At 42.3% G+C, this 27,060-nt stretch overlaps 1 protein-coding gene across 5 annotated transcripts in view; it reads right to left on the reverse strand.

Annotated features, from left to right (window-relative positions):
• PHC3 (polyhomeotic homolog 3) overlaps positions 1 to 27,060 on the reverse strand; it is a 90,192-nt gene that overhangs the window by 19,548 nt on the left and 43,584 nt on the right. For all 5 annotated transcript variants that reach the window (XM_053600172.1, XM_053600171.1, XM_053600170.1 and 2 more), the window contains 5 exons: positions 24,201 to 24,447; positions 17,737 to 18,608; positions 12,079 to 12,226; positions 9,298 to 9,548; positions 6,102 to 6,261 (listed from right to left, as the gene is read on the reverse strand). In XM_053600172.1, the coding sequence (XP_053456147.1) occupies positions 6,102 to 6,261; positions 9,298 to 9,548; positions 12,079 to 12,226; positions 17,737 to 18,608; positions 24,201 to 24,447 (1,678 nt within the window). The remainder of the gene's footprint in view (positions 1 to 6,101; positions 6,262 to 9,297; positions 9,549 to 12,078; positions 12,227 to 17,736; positions 18,609 to 24,200; positions 24,448 to 27,060) is intronic.

Consider the following 27,060-nt stretch of genomic DNA (forward strand, 5'->3'; position numbering starts at 1 on the left):
AATTCCTAAGAAAGCCTCGGTAGACCTGTTAAATTCTTAAGTTTTGCCGTGTTCTTGCATCATCAAAATTCCTTTGCCAAGTCACATAAAATACGCAGCAAATGCACTTTACTAACTCGAGTGTTTGGCTGTGAGGCCTGTATGTGCCCTTTGTTACCTGCTTAACCAAGATTCGTGAAGAAAAGCACCTCTAGTGTCTTAGCATTTGGAAGTGCAGACACGGGAGGCAGGTGCTTAGTATGCCCCGCCACTCACAGTATCCCAGTTCCACTGGAGAAGCAGGTGGGAAAATGCTCCACCAAGTGAGGCCAGAAGGACCACTGAGAACAAGCTGCGAAGTCGTGTTTGACAATGGCAGGACACCCAAACACAATGCCCTGACCAACAGAATGGTGAACTAACCAGCAACCACTTTAAGGAAATTCTCAGGACTGTCTTCATAAGCAAAAATCACCAATTTAGTAGCAATGAGGAAGAAACAGCCTCAAAACAAGTAAACTATAAACTGCCCCTTCCGATAACCTCGGGTGGCTTTCACAGAGGTGCAGCCACTCAGAACACCTGCTACGACTTCAGGACACTGTTCCTACTACTGTGTCATGCTTATAACCCGACGTGACTCTGAAAAGCATACACAGGGACCTCCCATTCAGCCACCACTGCCACAGCTTCAGCCCTCAAGGGCCCACTCCTCAAGCTGTCCCAGCGAAATGTGTATTGACAGCTTTGGTTCAAAGGTTTTCCGTTAACATAGCAATGTACAAGGCCTACAATTAAGTTCACAAACCTGCCACCATGTGCTTACATTGGCAGCATGTGCGGACATGCTGTGTGAGTGCCTCAGAGCCGTGTCAGCGCCTCACAGCCGTGTGTCTCACAGCCGTGTCAGTGCCTCACAGCCATGTCAGTGTCTCAGAGCCGTGTCAGCACCTAAGAGCCGTGTCAGTGCCTCACAGCCGTGTCAGTGCCTCACAGCCGTGTCAGTGTCTCACAGCCGTGTCAGCGCCTCAGAGCCGTGTCAGCGTCTCACAGCCATGTCAGCGTCTCACAGCCGTGTCAGCGCCTAAGAACCGTGTCAGCGTCTCACAGCCGTGTCAGCGCCTAAGAGCCGTGTCAGTGTCTCACAGCCGTGTCAGCGTCTCACAGCCATGTCAGTGTCTCAGAGCAGTGTCAGTGTCTCACAGCCGTGTCAGCATCTCAGAGCAGTGTCAGCGTCTCGCAGCCGTGTCAGTGCCTCACAGCTGTGTCAGTGTTGACCTGTGGTGGTGTCCTGCTGAGTGGCGTGCAGCATGTGTGCCATCACAAGAAATGGCAGAGTTTGAATTAGAGCAATAAAAAACATTAAATTTCTTGTTAAATTTAGCAAGACTGGCAGTGAAACAGGAATATGTTAGTACACGAAAAAAACGGCAGTGTACAAATGGATTAAATGTTTTTCTCCTGAGGGAGAGAAAGTGTCACTGATAAAGCCAGCTCAGGGCACCCAGTAACAAGCAGAACTGAACAAGCAAACTGAGGAAAACATTGCCAAACTTCCCACTGCATCAGAGTCATCTGCGGTGAGAAGCAGGCAGAGCAGTTGGAAGATCCTGACTGAAGACTCGGCCGACTGCAGCCCTTGTATTGCGACAACGGCACCAGCTCGCGGGGCACCATCCCCAAGGGGGTTTGTAGCCAGGAAACAAATAACTCATCTGGCCCCCATGACTTCTTTCTCTACTTGAAGATAAAAGAAATACTGAAAGGAAGACATTTCGATGACATTCAGAACATCAAGGGTAATATGATGACAACTCGGTCATTCCAGAGACTTCCAACATTGCTTCGAACGGTCGAAGGGTGGACTGGGCACTGGCATGGACATAGCTTCTCAAGGGGAGCACTTAGAAGGTGACCACAGTGAAGTGACACTCAGCAATCACGTCTGTAGCACTTTTTCTAGGATGAATTCACAAACTCAATTGTCAGACATGGTACAACACCTGATAATAGCTTAGGGTATCTTATGAAGGAGAGGAGATGTTTTTGCTGGCAAGAGAAGGCAAATACCAGGGATGGTTCACAGCTCACAGCCTAACAAAAACAAGATGTCAGTTTAACTTCTTGTATAGAAGTGAGCAACATTAACAGATTCAAAAATTCCTGTTGTAATGTACCTAAGTACAAATACAGTAATATTACCAAAGTTATTCTTTTACATCTTGTGAATGAGAAATTGCAGAGCAAACAAATTTAAAAATTTGCTAATTTAGCTAGTAAAAGTGGAACTCCATATCAGAGATGGCTGGAATCCTCCAGTACCCGTCTCTGCTTTTCTCCCACCAGGACAGAACCCACAACACGGCTGCCCAGAGTAAATGGCAGCATCTGCCCCAGGTGTGGCTAAGTCCAACCCACTGGATGAAGAGTTGTGCACACCTTCCAGACGGCGCCCTCCTGCTTCACTGGTCAGAATGTGACCATGAACATCAGCCGTCCTAAAATGAACACAGCAACTGGGGAGCCCCAGGGACAGTGCAGGACCCCGGGGCCAACACCATGGAGCTGCCAAGTGATCCCAGGCGGCTGACCTGTGGTTACGTCAGAGGTCAAACTCCTGTCTTAATCCCTAATTCTGGGTCTCTACCAGAGTGGCCAAACCTTCGTCCTGACTAACACGGGTCCCTGTAGGTGGAGTTACTTTTTAATTTCCCCAAAGACCTGGCACAATGTGAGGACCAGCAGCAGTGAGCAGGGAGTCACCAAGGAAGACAGGAAGGTCCTGACACACCAGAACCTATACCTATAGTTACCAGAAACTACACCAGTCCGAACAGAACTAGTTTGGTTCCATTAAATACTCCTTACCACAAACTTTTTACACTAAAACTGTATCCCCACATATGCTACTAAAACCAAAGCCACTCAATAAGTGATCTCACCATTTTCCCCATAAACATTGAAGTACATAGTAAGAGAAACACTAAGATTATAAAATTACCTTGGAAAATTAAATTATAAAATATTTTCAAAACATACGCTAACATTTCTTCCCTATGAAGTGAATCACCTCCCAGACCCTCCTCACTGTGTCACCTGGTCTCCCGTCAGCCCTCCTGCCTCCTACCCCACCTGCCGAACCTCCACACACATCCTACGGATGGCCAGCAATTCCCAAAACGCTCTTTTTTTCTATCACTTGCTTAAAAATCTTTGGTAACCATTCCCTTGACAACAAAGTACCTCCGGCCTCCTGACAGCACAGCCCCTAGAGTCCAGCTCTGCAGTGTCTCCTCCCACCTCTGACCCAGACCTCTTGTCTAAGCCTCCTGAAGTAACCCGGGACTTACACATCCTTTGTGCACTTACTCATGGTATCTAACCTGAAATGTTCTTCCTGTTTGTTACTTTAAATCTATGCATCATTATCCAAGACCCAGGTCCAATCTTTTTTTTTTTTTTTGAGACAGAGTCTCACTCTGCCGCCCTTGGTAGAGTGCCATGGCATCACAGCTCATAGCCACCTCCAACTCCTGGGCTCAAGCGATTCTCTTGCCTCAGCTTCCCAGATAGCTGGGACTACAGGGGCCCACCACAACTCACAGCTATTTTTAGAGTCGGGGGTCTCGCTCTTGCTCAGGCTCTCAAACCTGTGAGCTCAGGCCATTCACCCACCTCAGCTTCCCAGAGTGCTGGGATTACAGGGTGAGCCCCCACGCCCAGCCTCCCCAGTCAAATCTCATCTTTACAGGAAATTTACCAGACGGGAAGTCGTCTTGGCTAGTTTTAAAGTTCTAATTTCTTACTGTCCGTGTAATTCATTGCAAATCTACCATTTGTTGTTCCTTAGCTATCCTGGAGATTTCTATAGTTCTAAACTAGATTAAAAGCTCCTTGAGATGGGGAAGGATTGTGTTTAATATGTACCTCTGGTCCCAGAATAGCCTAGCATGTGCTGTGTCCATTACGGTCTGAGCACTATGAAATTTGTAGTGACGTTTCCTAAGAAGACTCCTATGCCCACACGTGTGTACACGAGGGCACCTCATTAACGGCTTGGCTGCAGCTGGCTGACACATGGAGACAGTGACAGGGAGAAGAGCACTTCCCCTTCCTCTTGGCTGCTTTCCATCCCCAGTGGGACATAGTCTACAGGTGTCTGTCAGGTGAATATAAACTCTTCATATTCTTATAGAAGAAAAATTCAATTAATTTGTATTAAAATCATGTATTAATTCAGTTGGGACACAAAATTTAATGTTTCACTCTCTGAATAAATTATATATTGAATCCAGGAAAAAAAAAAGTCTGATAAAATACGTGTAACTGAAAGCATGTGGAAATTAAATGAAATACGTAATAAAAGGCACAATATAAACCTTGTTTGGATCTTGATTTGAAACAAATTAACTATGAAAGGACATTTTCTTAAACAATTAGGAAAATCTGAATATGGACCAAGAATTACTATTTTGTTACGTGTGAGATGGCATTATAGTTACCAGAAACTATATATAGTCTTAGAGATGCACACTGAAGGACATATCGGTGAAATAAAATCAGGGCTATGATTTTCAAAGAGGATGAAAGGAGGAAAAAAGGAAGAAAACGAATGAAGCTAATGTGGCAAAACAGAGCAAATCATGGATGAATCTGAGGATAAATGTTCATCATACAATTCTAACTGTACACATCTTTGAAACTTTTCATGGTTAATATTCTTTTAAATTCAAAAAAAAAAGAAACTGAGCTCGTAATATAAGTTAGCAGTAAAAATCGATGTTTATACCAGCATTATGCTCTTTGCTGTTCAAAGAAGCCAAACAGTGATGCATACGTTGCAACAGTTTATAAAGTACTAACACTATCAGAGGGGCCAACCTGTCAAGAGTTAGAAAACCTGTGGGCAAAGACAACATCTGTTTGCTTAATTTAGCAAAGCAAAGGTACATGATATATGCTTTAAAAATATTTTGAAGATGAATAAAATGTAGATGAAATATGGTGATAGATTGATAATTATCTAGACATCGATGTTAATTCATTACTGTATGCCCCTAGCTATACTAAATGCTACAGCATTAAACTGAACCACATCAATTACAAGGTGACAATCAACATTAATCATGGATAGTCCACAAAACGCTCCTATAGAACATATTAGAGCCTCACCAAAAAAACAGTACAAGCGTTGGCTGATTTTTAAATAGCAAACTTAAGATATAAAATACATTGTTTTCATGTTCATGTTTTTCCTTCAGTCATCTAGCATAATAATTTGACTTCTTTTTTTTTTTTTTTTGAGACAGAGCCTCAAGCTGTCACCCTGGGTAGAGTGCAGTGGCATCACAGCTCACAGCAACCTCCAACTCCTGGGCTCAAGCGATTCTCTTGCCTCAGCCTCTCAAGTAGCTGGGACTAGAGGTGCCCACCGCAATGGCCGGCTAGTTTTTTTTTTTTTTTTGGTTGTAGTTGTCCTTGTTGTTTGGCGGGCCTAGGCTGGATACAAACCTGCCAGCTCTGGTGTATGTGGCTGGTACCTCAGCCGCTTGAGCTACAGGCACCGAGACAACACTTTGACTTCTAATAGTCACCATTAGAATAAAGCCCATAAGAAAGGATTACTTGACATTGAGATTTAGTCATTTTTCTCTCTGAACAAATGCAATCAGCTTTTGGGGGCGGTGGCTCATCCCTCATGTGAGTAACTGTAATACCCACCTGACATCAAACATCAGAATGTGGAAAGCCTAAAACCAAACAACCCAGAAGTTCTGAATGTTTCAGCAAATTCAGTACAACAGTTGTTTGTTAGTCCACTCAAGAAAATGAAGACAAAGACTTGCTTGTTTTGATGCTCAAATTCTGAACTGTCTCATCTTATGTATATTGGAACTTTCCCAATCATACTACCTTAAAAATAAAACACTGTACAAACTTGCACCAATTTTGTTATTTTAGTTATCTGGCCATTAAATTAGCTTTTCTATGATTTTAGTGAAATAATGTACTATATGAGAATAAAAGTATGTCCAAGTGAAAATCTACAGAATAAAAATCCACATCCTGATCCAAGTAGTAAAAGTCAAAGTTAAAGGGTGTCTTGAGCGAAATCCACAAACCTTCAGCAATCATGTCTTCCATCTCCGTATCAGATGAATTATCAGCATGCTTTGTATTATTCTGTAGTTCTGGCTGAACACACACCGAATTTATCACCTGATTATCCAAAAGAGGCCTTTTTTTCACAGGCTGCTCTATTAGCAAAGATGAACGACTCACCTTTAAAAAGGAGAGAATATTAATTAAATATTATCTAAAAAGATATTCAGAAATAACTTAGTTTTTTAAAAGCTTCTCAAAATGAATGCTATCTGGGGATAATTTGCTTGTTCAGCTAATCATATCTGCTCATTAAGTGCTCTGCCCTTTGAGAAGGCTGGGCAGGCTGGCATGAGTACTCCGTTTCTTGTTCACCAGCAGTATGGCTGCTCCAAAGTCAAACAGACAGGCGGCTCAGCCTGTAACCCCAGCACCCTGGGAGGCTGAAGCGGGTGGATTGCTGAGCTCAGGAGTTCAAGACCAGCCTAAGCAAGAGTGAGACCCCCATCTCTACTAAAAATGGAAAAATTAGCTGGGTGTTGTGCGTTTAAAAAAACAAACAAAAACAAGGCGGTGCCTGTGGCTCAAAGGAGTAGGGTGCCGGCCCCACATGCCGGAGGTGGCAGGTTCAAAGCCAGCCCTAGCCAAAAACTGCAAAAAACAAAACAATTTTTCAGCTGAAACAACGCAGCCCAAAAATATTTATATAATCACTGCCAAGGCCCTGGGATAGGATGACTAGAGCCTCTTATTCTAGTGCTGGTTAAGTCTCTGATTTCTGCCACAGGGACAACAGCTTATTGGAATTTCTACATTTAGCCTTAGATATAACCACCCACAAACATTTTAATTTTGTTCATTTCAGTTAGACATTCAATATGCTTCAAGTAAAATTTGTGGAAGTTATTTTGAAAAGCTGATATTCAATGTTATAAGGCATATACTTCTGGGGAATGAATAGTAATAGTTTTAAAAACAGTTGGGCAGTATGTATCAGGAGTCTTAGGGATATATGCACATGATATAACTCTACTTCTGGGGATTCGGCCTAAGAAACATACTTAAAGTGTGGACATTCCTTTCAGAACTATTTGAATAATGAAAAACGGAAACCTAAATGTCCAACCGTAATAAATGGATTACATAAGTTACAAATGTCCATACAGCAGAATATTACATTACTTTTCATAATGTCTCCAAAACACTAGTAATGATGTGGGAGAATAAATGCTCGAGTTTGTTAAGTGAGGGCAGCAGGACTGTATACAACGATCTCGGTTATGTGAAAATGCGTGAACACACACATTATGGTATTAATGTGGATTATTTGCTCTGAATATTTTCCAAATTCTCCATTTAGAACATGTATTACTTTTCTATTCTGCAAAAACCAAAGTTATGGTTATCAGTAGTGATAACAAATAGCAACAAGTGTAGCTATTAAGTGCCAGCCACTACACATAATAATTCATGCACATTTAATTCTCTCAACAACCCTAAGAAGCAAAGTATCATCTCTGCGAGATGAGCAAAACGAAAACCAGAAGGGTTGAGTATGACAAAAGTTACACAGGATGTGACTGGCGAAAAAGACTGTTCCTAAATCTCAGCCTTCAATCAGGTTTTTTTTTTTTGGAGACAGAGTTTCACTTTGTCACCCATGGCAGAGTGCCATGGTGTCATGACTCACAGCACTCCCAAACTCAGGCTCCAGCAATTCTCCTGCCTCAGCCACCCGAGTATCTGGGACTACAGGAACCTGCCACAACACCCGGCTATTTTTAGAGATGGGGTCTCACTGTCGCTTAGGCTGGTCTCCAACTCCTGAGCTCAATAATCCGCCTGCTTCAGCCTCCCAGAGTGCTGGGATTACAGGAATGAGCCAGGGCACCCAGCTTCAATAAGATTTATTTTATTTTATTTTGGATATGAAAGTCTAAGTTTATTTTATATTAGAGAAAAAAGAGCATGGGGGGAAAGAGATGAGAACATGAGAGAGAGGGAGCAAAGAGCAGGGAGTCAGAGAGGGAAAATCACAATCAGATTTTTTTACATGCTTTAAAACATTTAGCTCAAAACAGAGGTCCCCTATCACTACAAGTCTTATAATTTGAGACTAGTTGTACAGTCTTTATGTCTACCTATCTTTGATTTCTTTTCTAAGGAAAAATCTTCATCTCTAAGTATTACCATATAAATTATTTCTTTTGAAGGCCTTGAATCAAGTGAATTTTCAGATTCATGGGTTAAAATCTTACATTGTGATAGATGGTTACCCAATCAATTGCCTTTGTGTTCAGTTTCTTGTGGATGTATGTTAAAGTCACATTTCTTCTTCTTCTTTTTTTTTTTTTTTGAGACAGAGCCTCAAGCTGTTGCCCTGCATGCCATAGCATCACAGTTCACAACAACCTCCAACTCCTGGGCTCAAGCAATTCTCCTGCCTCCACCTCGCAAGTAGCTGGCACCACAGGCGCCTGCCACAATGCCTGGCTATTTTTGGGTTGCAGCCGTCATTGCTGTTTGGCGGCCCAGGCTGGATTCGAACCCACCAGCTCAGGTGTATGTGGCTGGTGCCTTAGCCACTTGAGCCACCGAGCCTAAAGTCACATTTCTAATAAGAATTCTAAAATTATGTACAGCTAGTCTCAAATTATAGGACTTGCAGTCATAGAACATCTTCTCCATTTTGAAGTGAACATTTTAAAGCATTTTTGAAATCTGATTGAAGGATGGAATTTAGGAATAATGAGAAAATCTATTTGCTAATTATAAACCATCAACTGGATGACTATAAATGTATTAGGTCATTGGGAAGTTACTTTTCCTGCTCTCAAATTAAAATTCAAAGTAGTACACACTTTGAAGCACTATTTTTAAATGGCACTTTAAGGGTCATTTCAGTCTCCCTACAAAGAAAAAATAGAAATGTTTTCTTCATCGAAGTAAACTTCCAACTACCTTTCTCCAAAAATTATAAAACTGATACTACCTCTGAATCTTTAGATTTGTTTCACTTTTTCCCTAGTTTATATACCTAAATAGCTAGAGTAAAATGCTAGATATACATTTTTAAATAAAGATATAGATATACAAATTCTAGATAAAAACTGACAACTTTTTTGAAATAAAATTACAAGGTTTTCATTAGAGAATAGACAATTTTAGAAATAATATTATGTGAGTAACAAACACAAAAACATGCCTGTCACTCACAGGAAATGGCTCCAGCCCCTCCTGAATCACGAAGCCCTCGATGACGTGGGTGAGGATCTGGGGCTTGACGATGGCCTGTGGCGGCCGGCCATCCGTGCTGGGCGTGCTGCCCTGCCCCTGCGCACTGCTGCTCCTTGTGGACGCTGCTGGGAGCAGAAGTGGGGGCGGAGGAACAGAAACAGGTGAGGGATCTGACGGAGACTTAATCACTGAAGCACTGACTGATGCCACAGCAGGTAATTCCACTTGCTCTGGGGGAAAAAAAGTCATTTTAAGTTTTTAGCAATTTGCTCAGGCAAAAATAAAAGATAATTCAAAAATAAACACTAACAACAGTAGTTCATATCTGGTTCTTTCCCAAAAACTGTTTTAAGAATTTTGTATTTATTCTCATTTAATCTTCACAATAACCTTCAGTCCATACCCATTACCCAATCCTCAAATAGACCACCAGTCATCCATTCCCATCTGTTTGATCTCCAAGTGACGGATTCTTTTTTCTTTTTTTTAGACAGACTCTCACTGTATCACCCTGGGTGGAGTGCCATGGCATCATCAGGGCTCACAGCAACCCCAAATTCCTGGGCTCAAGTGATCCTCCTGCCTCAGCCTCCCAAGTGGCTGAGACTACAGGTGCCTGTCACTATGCCTGACTAGTTTTTCTATTTTTAGCAGAGTTGAGGTCTCACTCTTGTTCACTCTAATCTTGAACTCCTAAGCTCAAGGGATCTATCTGTCTTGGCCTCCCAGAGTGAGGAGACCACCAGGCCCAGCCCAAAGTGATCAGCAACTTGTTGGATCACTGGCCTGGAGATTCAGGTGTTAACTGCACTCATTTGTCTGAACCAGCTTCACTGGCTTCACTGAATTCATGGAGGAAGTTTTCCTCCTTTTCTGCTGTAGGTCTCTGCTTTCCTCACCATATCCCTCGGGGAGCTCATGTTTACGTTTTTGGGTGTTGCTGACTGTGGTCTTGCTAACACCAAAATGTTTCTCCATCTTTCTTCATCTGCTGCTTTCCAGAAAATGTAGAAGGTCAACCTCTTCCTTAGGTGTCAGCTCTTTGAGTTCTTTCCTTTGGGCCATCATGTCTCCATCAACTGTAAAATTTTTCAATACTGTAGGATGTACCTACAATTCAGACCAGTCCTTCATATTGAAAAAGTCTTCTACAACACGTGATAAATAAGAGGGTATTAGGCCTAATCCAACAGCAGTAACAACAACAGGAAAAAAGAACTTATACTAAAGAAAAAATACAACTAAGGGCAAAGCCCATACCTCCTCACCCTTGGTGTGGAGTGCATTTAACTGGTCAAGTTATAGAGGGTTAATTGATATTGTATTTCACAGTCCAAGCGGTCAATACATAGAGGTTATTCTTCCATTGAGTACATGTGGTGCCTGTCCGGTCCATGAAAACTGGGTCAGCTTAAGGAGGTGGTCAACTATGGAGATTCTACTGTATTTAAAACAAGTCCTGCACTAAGATGGTATTATTTAGATTGGGGGTTCGTAAAGAACTCAATAAAAGGCCATATCATCTGCAATTACTCAACTTAGTGGTTATTAGCACAAAAGCAGCCATAGATAATATCTGAACAAACAGACATGGCTATGTCCCGCAGTATTTTATTTGTATAGATGATGAAGTTAGAATTTTATGTAATTTTCATGACAAACTATCATCCTTCTCATCCTTCTTTTGATATTTTTCCAACTTTTGTTGTTTTTTTTTTTTTTGAGACAGAGTCCTACTATGTTGCCCTTGGTAGAGTGCTGTGGCATCAAGCTCACAGCTACCTCCAACTCTTGGGCTCAAGTTATTCTCTTGCTTCAGCCTCTTAAGTAGCTGGGACTACAGGTGCCTGCCACAATGCCTGGCTATTTTTTCCTGTTGCTGTTGTCACTGTTGTTTAGCAGGCCCGGGCCTGGTTGAAATCCACCAGCCCCGGTTATATGTGGCTGGCGCCCTAACCACTGAGCTATGGGTGTCCAGCCAATATTTTTCCAACTATTCAAAAATTTTAAAACCACCCTTAGGTTGGGTTATACAAAAATAAGCAGCAGAAAGGAAGTGAATAGGAGTTTTCCAATCCCTGACCTAAATAAAATATCCGTAAATTTAAATAACACGAAACAAACCTTTTTCAAGACCTAGGCACTAGGCTCTCAGTTATCCTAATGTTTCAGTAAAATGCCTAGAGTACACAGTAACTTTGATATTGTGATGAAGAGCTTACAGGAGATTTACCTGAACTCATAAGTAGCACTCAGCCTCAGCCTCGGGAGTAGATGGGACAATAGGCACAAGTCATCAACCCGACGGGAGTCTCACCCTTGCTCAGGCTGGCCTCAAGCAATCCTCCCACCTCAACCTCTCAAAGTGCTAGGATTATAGGCAGGAGATACTGTACCTGGCCAATTTATTTTAATTTTTAAGGCTGAAATAGTTCAATACATGAAATGGAACAGACACAAGAAACACATCTATATAAACCACTAAATGTCAGAAGACTTAAAATAAGTTTTCAATTAGGTGGTATTGAACAATTTATAACCTACTACGCTCCCTGCTATTAAAGAATTTAAGGCAAGAAGTTCTTATTTACTCTTTAATAAACTAATTGTTCCTCATTTAAAATAACCCTTTAATATATCTTTTGTTACAGTTAACTATAGTAACAAATTAGTTTGTGGTCTCCAGAGAAAAAATAAACTTTTCTCATTACTAGCACATATCAAATGGAAAAATTCTCCAATATTTGGCCCTTTCCTCACCTAACAAAGGGTGTTCAGTCAAGTCTTCTCTGCCCAGCGTTATGGCTGCTGGAGACAGAGTGGGTGGCGGAGGCGTTCTGTCCATGTGGACGCACTCGTCGGGCTCCTCAGGCATCTCTTCCTCACACACGTCTTCTACTTGATACACCTGCAATGACAAGCCACGTTGCCCTGACATTTCCAAAAGTACATTTACAAGGTGTTCTTACCTTAGTTTTAAGAAAAATCTAAATGTATTACATTTAAAAACAAAGCAAAATGACTATTCTGAAAAGTTGCAATTTGTAAAACTTCAAAATTACTAAAATGAAATTTTTCATAATACTTGATGATATTTCAGTAAAGCAAGCTGTGGATCAGCATCTAGGCCAAAGTTCGTTAAGTTTCTAAAAGATGACAGTTCCGTCTGGGCACAATTTTGAGAATTAAAAAAAGTTTTAATTTACACATTCAAACAATTATCTCAGGAATTATAAACTTGTTTTTGCTAACGTCTGTCTTAAATCAAAATAGATAGTAGTTATTTCTCACGGACACATTAAATAAATCTCCACAATGATACACACTACATCAGGACACGAACTGTGAAGAGGCCTATACCCCCGGCTCTTCCCTATCGGGATCATGTGAATTAAAGACTAAATTATGAAGGGTATGTCTAAGAATCTACAAAAAAATGTATGCAACTTTATCTGTTTCCTTTTGCCTTACTCAAGAATCTAATGAATCTTTATAACCTAATATGTAAACAGAATATATTTCCTTGAAATACACATACCCTAAAGTCATCTGACATATTTTTAATTTCATTAATATTGTTCCATACTTACGGGGGAAAGCTTTAAGTCTTTAACTTAACCACTGTCATCCCATTATAAAGACTAGACTTAAGAAGAAGGAATCAAAGGCACTCTGAAAGGAGCTCCACAACCAGAAGTAACTCAATCCTACTGATCCTCAATGAGGCTTAATGTTCAAAGTACACTGCTAGAGACTGATGCAGGCATTTTAATTTGTCGTATTTTACTTAACCATTATCAAGATAAGTTTCTAAAAACAAAGTCACAAGATAGCTCATCTCCATTCTTTAATGTACAAAACCCATTACCTAAATTTACAAAGATTAGAGTTTTTTCGAGATTAGTTAACTAAACTAATTAATATTCTAGTAAACGTTAACAAAAAAAAAAACCTTTCAATATTCACAAAAAGAACTTTCAGTGACATCTAATGTTCTATGTATTTTTACATCAAAATATAATTTTATAACAAATATAATATCTGGAACTCTGAGCCAAAGTTTGATGATTTGAAGTGTATAAAATTATATATATATAAGTGACCAAATGCAGGGGTTCATGCCTATAATCTCAGCACTGTGGGAGAAAACAGCTGAAGGGTCCCATGATGCCAGGAGTTTGAGACCAACCTGAGCAACACAGTGAGACCCCACCTTCATGAAAAAACAGAAAGATTAGCCAGGCATGGTGGTGCACACCTACAGTTCCAGCTACCTGAGAGGCTGAGGCAGGAGGATCACTGCAGCCCAGGAGCTGGAGATTGCAGTGAGCTATGATGATGCCACCATACTCTATCCCGGATAACAGAGACTGTCTCAAAAAAAATTTTTTTTCTGAAATCTACATAAACTATGTGTCATAAAGGAGACTATGAGGTTCATCTACAAGATGGTCTAACAAATGATAACTGAAAAGCAACAAAAATATTTGCAAGCCTCTAAGAATAAAATGTGGGAGATTATTTTGCCCTTTTTTCCACTTCAAAATCCTACTGTTGGGGAGCGCCTGTGGCTCAAGGAGTAGGGCGCTGGTCCCATATGCCAGGGGCAGCGGGTTCAAACCTAGCCCCAGCCAAAAACCACAAAAAAAAAAAAAAAAAATCCTACTGTTAACTCATAATTTTACTAAGCAGGCAAAATATTTAAACTATTTGTTCACAACCCTAACCTTGCATTTGGAAAAGACTTCACCAAGAGAGAGTCCCTGTCTCAGTTCTGGGTCTCAGAAGTGAAGGACGTTTGTTATTGTATAATGCAGCAATTGTATAGTTGCTAGGGTATGGTCATGATAATGCCCAATATAGGGAAAATCCTCTACAAAAGTGTCTGGAGGGGAAAGAAAAAAACAAACAAACCAAAAACCTAGTGCCCAGAGGCAGCTGCTGCAGGGGTCATGATGGTGAGATGCCTGCCGTATGGGGACGTTAATTCAGTTCAATTATCTGAGTAGCATTCCTTTAGTAGATGTTACTTGTCTTCCAAAGAACATTACCTTTTTTTTTTTTTTTTAACATTACCTTTTCTTAAAATGCTGAAACTCTTAAATCTTAATGCAGTCGCATGTTATCCCAGTATCTGCTACAGTATCTTTTAAGGAATCAAAGCTTAATTGGGCATAGAATTCTAATTTTTAAAAAATAATGGAAGAGCTTAATTTCATTTAATCGCCATAACACAAACAGCATATTGTGAAATGACCTATCAAGAAATACTATAAAATACTTTCATTCTTCACAGTTAAGGCTAACAACACACACACACACAAAAAAGGCTAACAACACATACTTTCAAACCTCTCAAGTAAAGACAAGATAAGTTAAAGAATAACAGAAGTGGGCAAAACCAAATCTGTCACACACTTCTGGCAGGATCCACATAAAAAAGACTAAATGCAACAACTAAAATGTTGAAAGAAAGCAGAGTAGTAAAGATTTGGCTCATTAGATCATTAGGAAACTGCACATTACAATCACTGTTCAGCTCAGAACGGTACCTATTCTTAAAGTAGCAAAGACTGCCACACTTACCTCCGTAAAGTCCATTATCCCCATGTCTCCCTTTCCTAAATAAACTGAGGAACATCTGCTCATTAGTTCTAAATTAGGCTACCCTCAACATATTTATACCCAATGTTAATTTTTAAAAAAACTAAATTTTTTGGCTCTGTGCCTGTAGCACAGTGGTTACGGAGCCAGCCACATACACCGAGGCTGGTGGGTTCAGACCCCAACCGGGCCAGCTAAACAAGGACATCTACAACAAAAAATAGCCGTGCATTGTGGTGGGTGCCTGTAGTACCAGCTACTTGGGACTTGGGAGGCTGAGGCAAGAGAATGGCTTGAGCCAAAGAGTTTGAGGTTGCTGTGAGCTGTGACGCCACAGCACTCTACTAAGAGTGACATAGTGAGACTGTTTCAAAAAAAAAAAAAAAAAAAACTCATTTTTTTAAATGATCTTTTTAAAAAATACTGATTTTTACCTTGACAATCACTTGTATCTTTCAAAATTTCACATCTCTTAAGAAATAAATGTATCTCTCCACTACTAAGTATTTGATACAATCAGGAAAGTAAAATTTGTAAAGAAATATATGGGTTTCTTTTGTTTGTTTTTTTAGAGACAGAGTCTCACTTTATTGCTCACAGCAACCTCCAGCTCTTTGGGCTTAGGCGATTCTCTTGCTTCAGCCTCCCCAGTAGCTGGGACTATAGGCACCTGCCACAATGCCCAGCTTTTTTGGTTGCAGTTTGGACGGGGCTGGGTTTGAACCCGCCACCCTTGGTATACGGGACAGGTGCCCTACTCACTGAGTCCCAGGCGCCGCCCAAGAAATGTTTTAATAGAAAAAAAAAAATAATACATTTGGTGAAAGATAAGATACAGCAGTTTAATAATTAGAGCTTTATTCCTCAATGGTAAAAGTTCTTTGAAGGTAACATGAGAATAAGCACAGTGACCACACCAGGGACAGCAAAGAAAGTTATCAATTTCATTTTTTTTTTGAAAAACTTCCCAAAATGGAATCTTTTAAAATTTTAAAAAGCCACTCTGTGGCTCAAGAGTCTAAGGCACCAGCCACATACACCTTAGCTGGCGGGTTCAAATCCAGCCCAGGCCTGCCAAACAACGATGATGGCTAGAACCAAAAATTAGCTGGGCGTTTTGTGGCGGGCACCTGTAGTCTCAGCTACTTAGGAGGTGGAAGAGGAGAATCGCTTGAGCCCAGGAGTTGGAGGTTGCTGTGAGCTGTGATGCCACAGCACTCTAGCCTGGGTGACAGCTTGAGGCTCTGTCTCAAATGGGATTATGGCAAGAAGCAACAAAATAGGATCTTAAAATTTTTAGCTTTAATTAGTTTTTAAAGTGTTATGTTTTTGATATTTAATCCCAAATGTGTTCCTCCAACATTTCCCCTAACAAAAACAACTAGGAAAATACAAGGCATATAGAAGACTTTTTATTTTATTTTTTTGAGACAAAGTCTCACTATATCGCCCTCAGTAGAGTGCTGTGACATCACAGCTCACAGTAACCTCAAACTCTTGGGCTTAAGCGACTCTCTTGCCTCAGCCTCCCAAGTAGCTGGGACTATAGGTGCCTGCCACAATGCCCAGCTAGTTTTTGGTTGTAGTTGTCATTGTTGTTTGGCGGGCCTGGGCTGGGTTCAAACCCACTAGCCCCGGTATATGTGGCTGGCATCCTAGCCACTGAGCTACAGGTGCCAAGCCAGAGACCTTATTTCAATTTTATACTAAGTTATTTTATAAGTTTTATGAAGTCTCTTACAGACTGTCTAAAGAAAAATATTTTTCAAGATAATGTTCCTTTGTAGGCAACATAACCATTTTTAGAGCTTTATTTTTACAAATTTCACTACAATCTTGGTAATTTAAAACTTTTATTCCTCAGTGGATTTTTTTATCCTCAGTATTAAATTTATCCACTGAGACTTTTCAGCTTCCTAAATGAGAAATATTTTAAGTATATATTTTCTCTTGGTAGAAATAAAGAAGTGTAAGTTTAATAATTCTTTAAAATGGTCTACCCTTGCAGACTGTCCACCTTGCAGGGACAGCTGCATGCTGATTTTGTGAGGACTTTTTTGCTTATCTGTGGTGTCAGGTATCACGAAAAGTGTGCACGGACTTTTTGTGCTCATCAACTTTGGTTGGTGTTTGTGTATTTAATGTGTGGCCCAAGACAACTCTTTTTTTCCAATGTGTAACAGAGGAAAAAAAAAAAGCCTTGGACATCCCCGCCAGAGTTAATTATTTTTGCAAAGTTAAACTTTTTCCCAGAAAAAAGTTCATAAAATTAGATTTATAAAATCTAATTTACAAAAAACTTAATTTACAAAATATTTTACAAACTACAATTTTACCCAAATCATACAAACATACCCCTCCACCTCAAAACAAAAGCCCCTAAAGGCCCAGGACTTCAGAATGCACAAAACCAAAAAGGTCAGGCTACATAAACCGTACGTTAAGAACACACAAGCCGACAGAAGGGAGCTATGAAGGATAATCACCTTAAGAGAAAAAACTTTGTGCAGATGACACTGGTTCAAATGCATTCCCTTGGGGAAAAAAAATCAACTCTGTAAAGATAGCAGATGGATTTGTTTAAATAGTAATAAAATTAAAGAGGGACTTTAATAACCATCACAAGTTATCAAGCATGCAACAAGACTAGACAGACAGCAGGTTTTTTTGCCCATACAGCATGTTTGTCAGAATACTGACATACGGAAACATCAAGTTGTTTAAATTCAAACAATCTTAGCAATTGTAACAGTGTGGTAGAAAACCGTTTTTACTTCCATTTCAGAAGAAAGTCAAAGAGCTCCCAGGGCTTACCACTGGTGGGCCAGCAGGTGCCGGTGGCTGCACTTGCAGGTTCACCGCCACAGTCTGTGGGGGAGGGAGAGTCTGAAACGGCAACTGGACCAAAGCTTCTGCAGCCGGCAGCTCCTCTTCTGACACCAGAGCATTCTGCACCAAAACCTGGCCCTGGGACAGAATCTCAGGCTGCACTTGTAAGGACTGCATAGACGGCAAGGGCAGAGGTGGGAGTGGAGCTGGAGGAGAGGCTGACATCTGCGGAGGGGTTGCAATTGGGATTGGAGGGGACTGCAGGGTTGAATATTGCTGGTGTGATGTTGGAGACACGATCTGCTGGCCTGGGGACACCAAGGCTGACTGCTGCACTGGCCCAATGTGCACGACTGGGGAAGCCGAGAGTGGAAGGTGGGATTGGAGATTCAGCTGTGTGGCAGGTTGTACCTGATTAGCAGCAGACGGCTGCAAATTTGGCCCTGGCTGGAGGGCGGAGGACACAAGAGGGTGTGGCTGAATAAGTGCCTGTGGGTGAATAATTATAGTGGGAGACTGACTGGGTGAATGAGGGGGTGGTGGAGACACCACCACAGACTGTTGTGCTGACTGTGACTGAGTGGGGGACACTGTTAAAGGAGGAGGGTGACTCTGAATCGGAGAACAGTGCTGCGGCTGGGCACTGCTGGGAGCTGCGGGAAGGCCGTGGTTGGAGAGCGGGAGGCAGTGCTGGGACGGGGGTGGGTCTTGACTTGGACTCTGAAGTGTGACTGGCTGAATTTGCTGCTGCTGCTGTTGTAATATCAGCTGATGATGGGAAACTTTGGGAGGTGGTGAATGAAGAGGAATCTGCTGATGTTTTATTAGAGAATGAGGCTGAATTGGAGAATATGAAGCTGTGAGAGGAAAAAAATGACAATTAGTATTAATTTCAAAAATATCAGAAATCTTAAATATCTAATGGAGGAAAGTTTTCACATTAGAAGGTCACAATCTTAAGAACTCTAATAAAGAGTTCCACACAGTGATTTGAAAACTTAGTAACAAACATACTTTCCTCAGAAAACTAAAAATTTCATAAAATAAGCTGTATTGTGGTAAGTACCTAAACTGCCTAAGACAATTGATTCACAAATCTGAATCTACACGATTTATTCTTCCTACATTTTATAGGTCACTAAAGTGTCTACATTAACTTTTAGCAAAGTTTATACACTGAGATTTATTTTTTGGTGGAGAAGAAAAGTATCATCATTAAACAAGTTCAATGTATACAAAGATGGATCATAAAAATGCTGTATTAAAATTCATAAAGTAAGTCTCATCCTTTCTAATCTATGTTAAACATGCTTCCAAACTAACCGTCAAGGTAATTACTTACAAAGCTTCCTAAATGAGTTTCCAACTTTGAGCTGAAATGAAGAGTCTGCATTGTTTAACCCAGGAAAAGAAATTTTTTATAAAATTTAATTCAAAGAAATAAAAACAAAAAAAAAGCAAAATATAAAAAAATGAAATTTAATTCATCACATAACCAGAATATTTGTTCCCCCATAATATTCTTTTTTTGGGGGGTGGGGACAGAGTCTCACTATGTCGCCCTCAGTAGAAGGCCGTGGCGTCACAGCTCATAGCAACCTCAAACTCTTTTTTTTTTTTTTTTCAAACTCTTGGGATTAAGTGATTCTCTTGACTCAGCCTCCCCAGTAGCTGGGTCTACAGGTGCTGCCCCAACACTTGGCTTTTTTTAGAGATGAGGTCTCGCTCTGCCTCAGGCAGATCTCGAACTCATAAGCTCAGGCATTCTACCCATGTTGGCCTCTCAGAGTGCTAGGGTTATAGGCGTGAGCCACCGCGCCCAGCCTATCCCTGTAATATTCTGAAAACAAAATAAAGCAGAGTCTCAAGCTGTCGCCCTAGGTAGAGTGCTGTGGCGTCACAGCTCACAGCAACCACTAATTCTTGGGCTTAAGTGATTCTCTTGCCTCAGCCTCCCGAGTAGCTGGGACTACAGGCACCCACCACAACGCCTGGCTATTTTTTGGTTGTAGTTGTCATTGTCGTTTGGCAGGCCCAGGCTAGTTTCGAACCTGCCAGCTCCAGTGTATGTGGCCGGCCCCTTAGCCACTTGAGCTACAGGTGCCGAGCCTTAATTTAATTTTCTAAGTTATATATTTATCATAGTCTTGAGATAATGGATATTACAGATAACTAGAGTAACAATTCTTTCTGTGCATTAGCTAGTAAGCAACGTTTTGATATTCTAGAGCTAATATTTGAATAGATTAATAGTCTATCCTTTCACCTAAATTAAACATTTCTTGAATCAGAAATCAAACTAAGTTTACTTACTTTATGTTAGTCTGTAAGTCTAACTGACAAACACATAAATAAAAGAAAAATTATGAGGATATTTGAAACAATACCCTCAGTACAAGAAAAGCCCCAGTGCACTAGGGAATATCATGTGAGTTAACTTCTCTGTTTTTATTTTTAATTCTTTTTTTTTTTTTTAAGAAATGGGGGTCTCAGTCACTTGCCATGTGAGTCATTGAGTACCGTGGTATCATAGCTCAAAGCAACCTCAAACTTGGGCTCAAGTGATCCTCTTGCCTCAGCTTCCTGAGTAGCTGGGACTACAAGCACCCACAAGCACTCAGGTCTCAAGCTTGCTCATACTAGTCTTCAACTCCTAAGATTAGCAATCCACCTGCTTCAGTCTCCCAAAATGCAAGGATACAAGTATGAGCCACTGCACCAGGATACATGTATGAGCCACTGCACCTGGCCTTATTTTTATTTTTACTTTTTTTAGGGATGGGGTCTCACTCTGTTGCCTAGGCTGGACTACAGTGGCATGATCATGGCTCACTGACACTTTGAACTCCTGGGCTCTAATCACCCTCCTGAGTAGCTGGGATGACAGGCATGCTCTACAGGGGCCAGTTTCTGATTTTAAAAAACAGACTTTTTTTTTTTTTTTTTTTTTTTTTACAAAAAAGTCACACTGACTTTATATTTGGAGAACTAATGGTCAGCATCATCTCACATATGCATAACTATTATTTATAGTAACGTGTTTCAATCAATAGTTACAACCACCACCACACTGGACAAACAGGGTACTAAAGGACTGAGTAGCTGAGTGACCCACCTGAAATCATCTAGCTATCCAGGTCACTACTGGGTCTAAAGAACCCAGGACCCTGATTCTAGGGCCCTGTTGTGAACTTTTGTGCCACTTCCCAAAATTCATATATTGGAGCGCTAACCCATAATGTGACTGATTGTATTTGGAGATGGGACCTCCAAGTAAAAAATTAAGGTTAAATGAGATCTTAAGGGTGGGGCCCTGACATGATAGATTTATGTCCTTTGAAGAAGGGACAGTAGAAAGTTTCCCCTCTGCCCCACACACCCACATGAAGACATCTGCAAGCAGGAAGACAGCCCGGAAACTGGCCCTGTGGGCCTCCGGAATCATGAGCAAATACATTTCTGTGCTCTAAGCCACCCAGCCAATGGTATTTCATCATGGCACCCAGAGCAGACTGATTAAAGCTGGGCCTTTAACTACACACTAAATTTATGTCTCCAAGAAACTTTTTTCACTGAGACTGGTTTCATAAAATCTCTAAAAACCACTTTAAAAATTTCAGCACTAATGCAGTCCATAATTACTTCCAGATATGTGAAGGTTAATGTTTGCCTGTAGTTCATGTATTCAAAATAGAATTACTAAGTATCAGGTGAAAACTTTACCTTCCAGGAGAAAGGATAAAGAAAATCAGCAGCCTGGGCGGCACCTGTGGCTCAGTTGGTAAGGCGCCAGCCCCATATACCGAGGGTGACGGGTTCTAAACCCGGCCCCGGCCAAACTGCAACCAAAAAAAAAAAAAAAAATAGCCGGGCGTTGTGGCAGGCGCCTGTAGTCCCAGCTACTTGGGAGGCTGAGGCAAGAGAATCGCTTAAGCCCAGGAGTTGGAGGTTGCTGTGAGCTGTGTGATGCCACGGCACTCTACCGAGGGCCATAAAGTGAGACTCTGTCTCTACAAAAAAAAAAAAAAATCAGCAGCCTAAAAATACATTTAAGGAAACAATAGCCATGTCCATTATTATAATTAAACTACACTACAGTACAAGTAGATTTTTTTACATTTAAAATGAATTGAAAGGGGGCAGCGCCTGTGGCTCAGCGAGTAGGGCGCCGGCCCCATATGCCGAGGGTGGAGGGTTCAAACCCGGCCCCGGCCAAACTGCAACAACAACAACAAAAAAAAAATAGCCGGGCGTTGTGGCGGGCGCCTGTAGTCCCAGCTGCTCGGGAGGCTGAGGCAAGAGAATCGCGGAACCCGACGAGTTAGAGGTTGCTGTGAGCCGTGTGACGCCACGGCACTCTACACGAGGGCAGTACAGTGAGACTCTGCCTCTACAAAAAAAAAAAAAAAAAAAAAAATGAATTGAAAGGGTCAGGTGCAGGGGCTCACCTTAGAACCCTAGCACTTTGGGAGGCCAAGGCAGGAAGGTCACCTGAGAGCAGGAGTTCAAGACCAGTCTGAGCAATAGTTAGACCCCATCTCTACAAAAATCAGAAAAATTATCCAAGTGCAGTAGTGTACTCCTGTAGTCCCCTACTTGGGAGGCTAAGACAGGAGGATCACTTGAGCTCAGAAGTGGAGTTCATTGCATTCCAGCCTGAGCATCTGGGGTGTGAGGGAGAGAAAAAAAAAAAGTTTTTAAATGACCTGAAAAAACATTTTTCTAATTGAGGAAAAGGACAAACTACTAATTATAGAATGTCCCAAAATAGCTTCAGATTAACTTCCCACCAATAAAAGCAGAAAAACTGAAAGAATAAAAAATACAGCTGTGGCCTTGCTAGAAAATATGAATTGCTCTGAATAACTGCAGGTAAAGCCTGACAGCTACTAAAGTTCACGTGGTGGAGGCTGCTCTGCATGGTTGTGTTTCTAATCAACACCACTGTGGAAAACTGGAGTTTCAGTAACACATGTAAGATCTGAATTTGGAATTAAAATTCACCTGAGGTCTTTGGTGGTTCTGGCTTACTGGTCTCCACCATGATTACATAAAACACTGGCCATCAGAGAAAGGCCAACTATAAGGATATTGTCACACATGAAGGAAAGAGGGAAGAGTAAGTTGCAACTTGAAACCAGATATTGGGAGTTAAGAGGGACTGAAAATCCAAAATTAGATCTCTTTGCTTGAGCCATCCCTCAAAGAGTTCCCCAGCCTTCTCTGAAAGTAACATTCTCTTTAGAAGGAAATTAACCTGCCCTTCACTGTAATCTAAACTATAGGAATTATTAGAAATTGTCCCCTATGTAGTCATTCCAAGCAGAGGGTCACTGCTGCTCGACAGCGACCCTGCCAACACTGACCAGAGGCTGGTTTGAGCCTGACAGTACAAAACCAAAACCCAGCTTAGGAGCCATATAGAGAGCAGAGCCTGGCAAACATATGTTCACACAATAATTCATATCTAACTATATCATGAAGATTCATACGTTTTATCATAGCCTTTACTTATCTAAGATTCAGATTTAATAATTCTAAGCAGAGTGATGTCTAATTAGTGCTAATGAGAAAGGCTATTATTTTCAAAACTGAAATGAACAAAAATGAACCATTAATCCAATAAATACATACTGCCCACCTTAGTGGTGCCAAGATATAAGGATAAAAAGCTGAATGTGAAAAAGGACTTACAGTTAATAAACTAAAGTGCTGAAACAGTGACTGACACACACAGAAACGCTCATTACCCTATCTTCAAGGAACTTACTGTTTAGTAGAGAAGCTAAGATCAGAAAGTTCATAAATAACTATGAAAGAAGAAAGAAAAGAACCATAAAATGCTACAGAAATTCAGAGAAAAAGTTTCTAACTAGGAGAATCAGTGCTAAGATTTTGACACTTGGTCACGTAGAGAATGTTGGCATATTAAGAGAGTGAGTATGACAAGTAAAACAGGGTGAAGTCAAATAAAGAAGACTTTGTACCATAAAACAAATCTTTAAGAAGGAAAGCAGCCAGGTGCGGTGGCTCACACCTGTAATCCCAGCACTCTGGGGAGGCCAAGGCAGGTGAGATCCAGACCAGCCTGAGCCACAGCGAGAACTCATCTGTTAAAAAAAAAAAAAAAAAATAGCCAGGCGTTGTGGCAGGTGCCTGTAGTACTAGCTACTGGGTAGGCTGAGGCAAGAGAACTGCTTGAGCCTAAGAGTTTGAGGTTGCTGTGAGCTGTGACGCCGGGCACTCTAAAACGACAAAGTGAGACTCTGTCTCAAAAAAAAAAAAAATTTCTCTTTTTACAGGCTACATATAAGATGGTCTTTTGTTTTAACTTAAGAGATTTGCATTTCAAAATGCTTTAAAAGTGTTCTTGTTCAAGTAACAAACATCCTTTGTTTTACTCTTAAGAAAATGAACAATGCAACTATTTAACAAAAACTGCATCCCACCTGGTGCTATTAACTGGTGAATGCTCGATGTCCGGGTGACAGCTGTGCTTCGTGATTCCAGACTTGGACTTTCCCCTTTCTTGTTATTTTCTGGAGAAGGATCTCGTTGGCTGATTTTAGAACTGGTCACTGTTGTTTTGTTATGACAAATTGTCAACGACTGAGTTTGACTAGTGCTTTTTGGTGGACCATTCTGTGAGCTGGGTAACACACCCAACTTCTGGCTGCGCAAGGTTAAATTCTGAACCTAAGAACCACATAACAGAAAATAGGATGAAAGAGACAGTTTTAACTGACATAGTGATCATTACCATTCTGACAATAGTGATAACACATTTAAATGCTGCTTTTCACACAAAAAGTTACAAGCACTTGAAACTGATTACTTCTTAAAGAGATCAGTCTAAGTAATCACATCTTAAATATTAAGTACAGTCTTAAAAAAAGACATTAAGGGAAAGAAAAGAAAAGAGGGGCTAGGAAGGGACAGGGTCACGAAGACGATGTTAGAGCAGATGGACTGAGCATTAAAACCTCACCCTGCAGCACCTGCCTCTGACAGCTAACAGCTAACTGCAGAGACTGTACACAGGACACTAATCTTGTAATAAAATTCAAATTACCTACCCTACTGCGACAAGTGTAAAAAGCATTTCAAAAAGATCCAGCTTTAATTTAGTTGAATTTTGTTGTTACTGGACACTCATCCCCTCAGAAACTGGGTCTTAAACTGACCAGCACCAGCACCTGTGGCCCCCAGGGGGTCTGTGAAGTGGCCCCTCTCTGAACTTTAAACATACCACCAGTTTGGACAGAACAGGGATTATTCCAATCGCTTTCACCCGAAATTTATAATGTTTCCAGACAGAAGGGCAGAAAGTGCTTCTGCAGAAGCTGCCCCCCTCGGGCCCCTCTAGAGCACCCCGAGTGCACTGGGGCTCACGCTGCCTGGGACTGTGAGGATCCCCAGGTGGCGAGGTCAAGGGGAGCTGCTGCTTTCTAAGTGCTTCTCAGGGTCACGGCTGCTCTGCAAGTACAAGGGTGACTCTCACTCCAAAGCTACATTTCTCCAAATGACAAGTACAATTTTCAGCCAACAGCAAATATCAAACAAATGTTTATTTCAGATCAAAGTTTTCACAAAAAATTCTTTCAGTCACTTAGAACAGTAAAGCCACAAGGAGCTGTCTTCTGATTTTTCTCCGAAACTTCCTATCAGTATTAATATAAATGGGCTAATAATCATTGTACTACTAAAGGTTAGTACAAAAAATACATATATTAACGATTTCTCAGACTGCCACAGTGCTCTGCACTGCAGCCCTCGCTCTGACCACACCGTCCTGCTCACTCTGACCCAGCTGTGCTTCCCTCACTGCAGCCCTCGCTCTGACCCCACCGTCCTGCTCACTCTGACCCAGCTGTGCTTCCCTCACTGCAGCCCTCGCTCTGACCACACCGTCCTGCTCACTCTGACCCAGCTGTGCTTCCCTCACTGCAGCCCTCGCTATGACCACACCGTCCTGCTCACTCTGACCCAGCTGTGCTTCCCTCACTGCAGCCCTCGCTCTGACCACACCGTCCTGCTCACTCTGACCCAGCTGTGCTTCCCTCACTGCAGCCCTCGCTCTGACTACACCGTCCTGCTCACTCTGACCCAGCTGTGCTTCCCTCACTGCAGCCCTCGCTCTGACCACACCGGCCTGCTCACTCTGACCCAGCTGTGCTTCGTCACTGCAGCCCTCGCTCTGACCACACCGTCCTGCTCACTCTGACCCAGCTGTGCTTCCCTCACTGCAGCCCTCGCTCTGACCACACCGTCCTGCTCACTCTGACCCAGCTGTGCTTCCCTCACTGCAGCCCTCGCTCTGACCACACCGTCCTGCTCACTCTGACCCAGCTGTGCTTCCCTCACTGCACCCCTCGCTCTGACCACACCGTCCTGCTCACTCTGACCCAGCTGTGCTTCCCTCACTGCAGTCCTCACTCTGACCACACCGTCCTGCTCACTCTGACCCAGCTGTGCTTCCCTCACTGCAGTCCTCACTCTGACCACACCGTCCTGCTCACTCTGACCCAGCTGTGCTTCCCTCACTGCACCCCTCGCTCTGACCCAGCTGTGCTTCCCTCACTGCAGCCCTCGCTCTGACCACACCGTCCTGCTCACTCTGACCCAGCTGTGCTTCCCTCACTGCAGCCCTCGCTATGACCACACCGTCCTGCTCACTCTGACCCAGCTGTGCTTCCCTCACTGCAGCCCTCGCTCTGACCACACCGTCCTGCTCACTCTGACCCAGCTGTGCTTCCCTCACTGCAGCCCTCGCTCTGACCACACCGTCCTGCTCACTCTGACCCAGCTGTGCTTCCCTCACTGCACCCCTCGCTCTGACCACACCGTCCTGCTCACTCTGACCCAGCTGTGCTTCCCTCACTGCAGTCCTCACTCTGACCACACCGTCCTGCTCACTCTGACCCAGCTGTGCTTCCCTCACTGCAGTCCTCACTCTGACCACACCGTCCTGCTCACTCTGACCCAGCTGTGCTTCCCTCACTGCACCCCTCGCTCTGACCCAGCTGTGCTTCCCTCACTGCAGCCCTCGCTCTGACCACACCGTCCTGCTCACTCTGACCCAGCTGTGCTTCCCTCACTGCAGCCCTCGCTATGACCACACCGTCCTGCTCACTCTGACCCAGCTGTGCTTCCCTCACTGCAGTCCTCACTCTGACCACACCGTCCTGCTCACTCTGACCCAGCTGTGCTTCCCTCACTGCAGTCCTCACTCTGACCACACCGTCCTGCTCACTCTGACCCAGCTGTGCTTCCCTCACTGCAGTCCTCGCTCTGACCACACCGTCCTGC

The sequence above is a fragment of the Nycticebus coucang genome, chromosome 8 (genome assembly GCF_027406575.1).
Source record: "Nycticebus coucang isolate mNycCou1 chromosome 8, mNycCou1.pri, whole genome shotgun sequence".
Classification (NCBI taxonomy): Eukaryota; Metazoa; Chordata; class Mammalia; order Primates; family Lorisidae; genus Nycticebus; species Nycticebus coucang.